The 2,672-nt window shown below is 32.7% G+C and overlaps 1 protein-coding gene across 1 annotated transcript; it reads right to left on the reverse strand.

Annotated features, from left to right (window-relative positions):
- Positions 1-223: 223 nt before the first annotated feature.
- On the reverse strand, positions 224-1,565 carry LOC115453694 (ZZ-type zinc finger-containing protein 3). Its single transcript, XM_030182413.2, has 2 exons — positions 1,389-1,565; positions 224-1,237 (listed from the first exon to the last, which is right to left on the reverse strand). Exon 2 carries the CDS (start codon positions 1,230-1,232, stop codon positions 252-254), a length of 981 nt encoding a protein of 326 aa, XP_030038273.2. The 5' UTR covers positions 1,233-1,237; positions 1,389-1,565; the 3' UTR covers positions 224-251.
- Positions 1,566-2,672: the final 1,107 nt, after the last annotated feature.

Raw genomic sequence — 2,672 nt, forward strand, 5'->3', positions numbered from 1 at the left:
AATATTTTTAGTGCTATAGTGATTTCTTATATCTCATCTTATGAAACGCCTAGTGTAGTGTAACAGTAGAAAGTTTAAACATAAGTGTATATATCTGGGATAAAATATAGATTTAATTAGGAATGTGTGTCAGCAATAATTGTTAATTTAAGATTTATGAAAATAATAAAAAATGTGTTATGACTTAACAATCTAATAATGTTGATATTTTAAAATAACAATGCAACATAACAAATATGATTTATTTGATTTTACATTGGTTGCCGAACTGGTATAAGTTTTTCCATAGGCAAAAGCCTAACAACACAATCAGTACAATAATCAGTGCCAGTATTATCTGTCCATCTTGCTCCGAGGAAGCCTGTTTTTTGACATCCAACACACATGGTTGTATGTTGGTACACAGGTGTTGTTTCATCCAGCACCCTTTGTTCTCTTGCTGTTTTAAGGAGATCTAACATATGTTTGCCGTCATTCTTCATGTCGAAAGGCATGAAGTTTTCAGGTGGCTCTATGTTGTCATAAGAATCTTCCATATTAACTGGGATATGGAGTTGTGGGAAGAAAGTTGACTTTTTATAATATATTGACCTATTCTTATCCCGTGATATGCCTTTTGGAGGCCGTCCAGGTATAGGCAAACCTGCCTTTGCTAGTTTAGCAAAATATTTCTGTATCCTGCTCATGACTTGTATAGGAGTTCTGGTCCCGAGTGCTTGTGCTATTTTCTTATATCGCCTCGCCTCTATAGCTTCCTCAGGGTAAATTTCTAACAGTTCTTCCAATCTCTTCTGTTCTTCACAAGACCATAACTGGTTAAAGGTTTCAGGTTTATTGTCTGTAAACTTCCTGCCTCGTACTTTCGTTTGTGTGTCTAAATCATCTTTATTTTGTTTTGTGTCTTTTATATCATCATTGTCAATGGTATCAATTCCATATTCAGCCCAATTTATATTTGGCAGGTTTGCAATGGTTTGCCGAGGTGGAAAATTTATGCTCCCTGCTTTTAATTTGTTTATGAAACTTACAGGATCCTCTAAAGCTTGATTCTGGGCCTCCGCTAAGTCTTCAATGTCTTTCAGTGCTTGTATTTTTTGCGCTTCTAGCTTAACTATGTACTTTAACAATTTACTGTAATCCTTGTTCCTCCGTAAAGCTAAATGGTCTGTTTCAAACGCAAATTCTTCGTCTGACTCTTGACTGTCTATTTCTTCCTCTATAGGACTCTCCATGTTATCTGAAAAAATAGAAAAACAAATAAATATAGTGAGCTCCCATCATAAACAATATGAGTGTCGCATCCGGATATAAAATACCGAGTAGTCCAAAAAAACTAAGCGTGAAAATCAAAAACAAATTAAATAGTGCACAAAATAAAAAATACAGACCTGAATATCGGAGTTCTTCGTTGGAAGGATGGGCTGGACGGTGAGTAAATAATAATTTAATTACTTTGCGGTTTATATCGGCATTTTAGTAAGAAATAATAAAAACAGTAAACAAAAATCCAACACACAACACACTTTTTGATTGAAATATAAAATGTCAATGTCAAACGACAGATGTCAATCTAAAACTATTATGTTGTCTATGATAAATTATGAAAAATAAGATAAGGGTACATATGTAATATATAATTTATGATTTAAGTATTTGAGTAAAAAATTCATTAAAATCATTTTAAAGGAAACACTATGTACCGAATAGAAGTTACCTAATGACGCATTGCTATATTTGAATAGAGCGCCCTCTATTGATCGCTCGGTGTACTACTTTCATAATTGTATAACTTGTAAGGTTCAATTTGTGCATGTCAAGAGATGGCGCTGTTACACAATGAAATAGTTGTTCATAATAGAGAATAGATGTCGCTAGTGCTAAATATCTCAATTGCACTTTTGAATCATTTTTAAATTTAAATTGTTCTGTAATTATTATGATTAAAAAAAGGGAACGTCGAAGTCGTGTTTCTTTTCCAAAATACTTAAATCATAATACTTTCTAACGGTGAAAATTCATCGAGTGCTTTCCGTAGAGCGATAATTCAGATATGAAAGAGCCATTCGTAGATCATAATCAAACATTTCGGTTTTGCAAGAGGCTATCTAAATATCTCGATAAAATTTTCGGCTTTTTTTTCTTTACCAATATGCTCCTACTGAACAATCCAGAGTCTAGGCAACATTTAAGTATTTAGATAAGTACTGGATTTCTTCATTTAAACAAGATACTAAGATACTAACCAACCTACCTTACGTGAATTTCGGATTAAAATTTAAAAAAATGATAAGTATCTACCTACCCTTTGACACAGGTAGATATTTATACGCAAACTGATCTTGCCAAAAGTAAAGAAAATATTTTATCCCAGTTGTTATTTTTTGTAAATATTCTCAATATCTGTAGTTAGGATAAAGAATTAAAAAATATTTATGACCTTATTAAAAATATTGTCCTTGCAGAGTTATTTCATTAACTTTGCTATGACTGGTAGTGGCAACTGGCAGCACAATACGAGGTCAACGCTTTTGATTTGCACTCGCAAAACAAATCGATTATAACTTTGACCGAAAACTGTCAACAGCACAAGAAGGGTTTAAGGTCCAATTTAAAATTGTTTTGAGCCTCGTATTTCGGTGTTTGAGTATGTTAATTGTATTGTATGAAAATAC

The sequence above is a fragment of the Manduca sexta genome, chromosome 28 (genome assembly GCF_014839805.1).
Source record: "Manduca sexta isolate Smith_Timp_Sample1 chromosome 28, JHU_Msex_v1.0, whole genome shotgun sequence".
Classification (NCBI taxonomy): Eukaryota; Metazoa; Arthropoda; class Insecta; order Lepidoptera; family Sphingidae; genus Manduca; species Manduca sexta.

Excerpts from the sequence above, each read along its gene's own strand:
- LOC115453694 (XM_030182413.2), bottom strand. The coding sequence starts at position 1,232 with ATGGAGAGTCCTATAGAGGAAGAAATAGACAGTCAAGAGTCAGACGAA.